Source organism: Aplysia californica, unplaced genomic scaffold (assembly GCF_000002075.1).
Source record: "Aplysia californica isolate F4 #8 unplaced genomic scaffold, AplCal3.0 scaffold00390, whole genome shotgun sequence".
Classification (NCBI taxonomy): domain Eukaryota; kingdom Metazoa; phylum Mollusca; class Gastropoda; order Aplysiida; family Aplysiidae; genus Aplysia; species Aplysia californica.
The window spans coordinates 319,436-322,018 of record NW_004797660.1 but is presented as its reverse complement, the minus strand read 5'-3'; the positions used below and the strand labels follow the sequence as shown (position 1 = coordinate 322,018).

At 39.3% G+C, this 2,583-nt stretch overlaps 1 protein-coding gene across 1 annotated transcript in view; it reads left to right on the top strand.

Moving 5' to 3' along the window:
• The first annotated feature begins 701 nt into the window (after positions 1-701).
• LOC101859348 (pre-mRNA-processing-splicing factor 8-like) overlaps positions 702-2,583 on the top strand; it is an 8,277-nt gene continuing 6,395 nt past the window's right edge. Inside the window, exons 1-2 of the mRNA XM_005103814.1 lie at positions 702-763; positions 1,111-1,168. Coding sequence (XP_005103871.1) covers positions 702-763; positions 1,111-1,168 — 120 coding nt within the window. The remainder of the gene's footprint in view (positions 764-1,110; positions 1,169-2,583) is intronic.

The window sequence follows — 2,583 nt, the reverse complement described above, 5'->3', positions numbered from 1 at the left end:
TGTGTTCGTGTTACATATATCTTTGCCGCACTGTACTGTGAATACATCGTGTGTAAACATTTTTTGTGGTTATGAGTCATTACCTATCCTTTGTTTGATTTAGTACTTGATTTTCTTCTTTAAAAAAAAACAAAACTCCCTAGATGAAGGATAATGTTGTTGAACTTTTAAGCTGCATGAAGTTTTTTCAGAATGAGATGTTCACATTCAGGCTTGTGTTTGGTGTACTTAGCAATGCAAATAAACTCAGAGGTGAAAGATGCGAATAACTAAAGCATGAACAAAACACTAAACTCAACATTGAACAAGAGTTCATCATGTGGAATTAACATTTTGATTCGTCTAATTTACACAACCACAAGGTTGTCAATAGGTGGGTGTTAGTGTTATTATAGTGTGGTTTTAGCATCACAATGATATTTCTATGACTTTGACCGTGGGACAGAAAGTCAGCACTGTGTGACCTCCATTGGCTGCTATTATAATTTATAATTTCTGGTCTGCATCTTCTACCCATAGAGTTCACGAAAGTGTTTATTTGTTGACCTGGGATCTGTACCCACACCTGGCTGAAGGCTGCGGCCACTTGAGTAATTGAGGAGCTCTCTGTGGTCTTGGCTGTAGCTAGTTGAGCTGCATCAGCATACACATGTAGTGTCCCAAAAGTGCTCATTGGGATTTAAGTCAGGTGAACGAGCCAGATGTGGCAAAAGATTGATGCTGTTCTGCCCCAGGAACTGCTGTGTTACACTGGCAATATGAGGTATTACTGGAAACAAAATGTTTGGGTGTTTCTGGGAAAAGGGCATCATATGACTTATGAAACTGTTGAGGAACTTGGACGGTGTAGTGCTGAGTTGTGACCCAATTTCCTTGTCCATGACCCATGTTCTGGAAGAACGCTAGTCCAATTCTTTGGTTTTAGAGGGTGATGACTCCTCAAACCATGATGATGCGTGTCCATCCCCGAGAGTCTCTCCATGAAGTCGGCATCAGCACATCAGGTCTGTGCGCTACACACAGTTTTCACAGTTGCGCCCATATGCCAGATCAACGCAGAATCTGCTCTTGTTGATGAACAGCACCCTTCTCCATGGTCTTTTCCTCCAGTTCACATGAGTCCGTGCCCACCGAAGCCAGTCACGGCCGTGCTGAGGGGTCAGAACTGGTTTGTGATGCCGACCTAGCATCTGCGTTTGTTGCCATTTTTTTGTCCAAAAGTTGCCACAAAAATGGCAAAAATTGCCATAAAAGTTGCCATTAACTTTCAAGCTTTCATCTCTCTTTGACTTTGACGACTTATAGAGCAATTTGTTGATAAAGGTAACTTAATCTAAGGCACCACAATTTCATGTGCAGAATCCAGAATATCATTTGTAGCCACACAGAGTGTAAAAACGTGAAAAATAAAGGTTTCACAACCGAATAAAAAAAAATTAGAACAGCACATACTCAACCACTGAAATTAACAAATTTTAATAAGTGCGTGTGTCCACATATCCGAAAATTGGCCGTTTAAACCCTAAACGTGTGCAATTCAAGAAAAAGTAGGCCTACAAGATATTACATTTAAATTATGAAATCATACACAATGTCAGTGTGCGGTTTCAGTGGAGACGCACTCTAACATAACACATTTTCTATTATATATAATATAGGTAGGAACAACCTCAAATTAAATGACATTTTGCTATAATAAAAACAAAAAATGGTAAAACAACACAGAACAAAAATAACAATTAAAAAAAAATTAAAACACAAAACAGAAGGAAAAATAAAAGAGAAACAGCAATAGAAATAGTATGTAATGTACTCATAGTATACTGTTCAAGTAAACAATAATTTCAAATCAACGTGGTGTCAACAAGTGAGAAAGAAGAGACAGAGTGAAGCTGAAGTGAAAATGAACTTTCTTTCTAAAAGTAAAGAGGTTCGGTTTCTTTTCCTTTTCTTTTTCCTTTTCTTTTTTAAAAACATTTTTATTCCTTAGCAGTGGTTTTGTTTTTGTTTTTTTGAAAAATGCAAAAATCACAATCGCGGACCAAAAAATGCCAAAAATCGCGTCCGCAACAAATGCAGATGCTATTCAGACCTCTGTACATGTACCAGAGGCATGTGGAGTGCAATCTCCGTCATACAGTACAGTTCTGGTACTACTCCCTTGTCCCGTTCATCCGATGATGTTCCCCTTTTTCAGGAAGGTGTTCATCCGGTATTGGATTTGGCGCACCATGAAGAGATACTGAGCTGCAGTTGTTGCCTTTGGTCTTCCGCTCGGGGGAGATCTGATGGCTGTTATGGTGGCTTGATTCTGTGTACGATGGAGACATGCACGCCTATAACAGTTGCCATATGTAGAGCAGACTCTCCAGCATGTAGTCGACCAATACTGTAGCTCCTTCATGGTTTTCTGACAGAAATTTTGGCATCTTGATACTGCTTTAGTTTCCAACTGAATTCCATTCTGAGGCTTCAACTTCAAATTTATAGGTCAGGCCTATGCAGAGGCGAAGCGTCTATAATCAAATAATCACTGCTTCCCTTCCTAATTTTGAAACATTGTCCAGTCAAATTCACCCATAG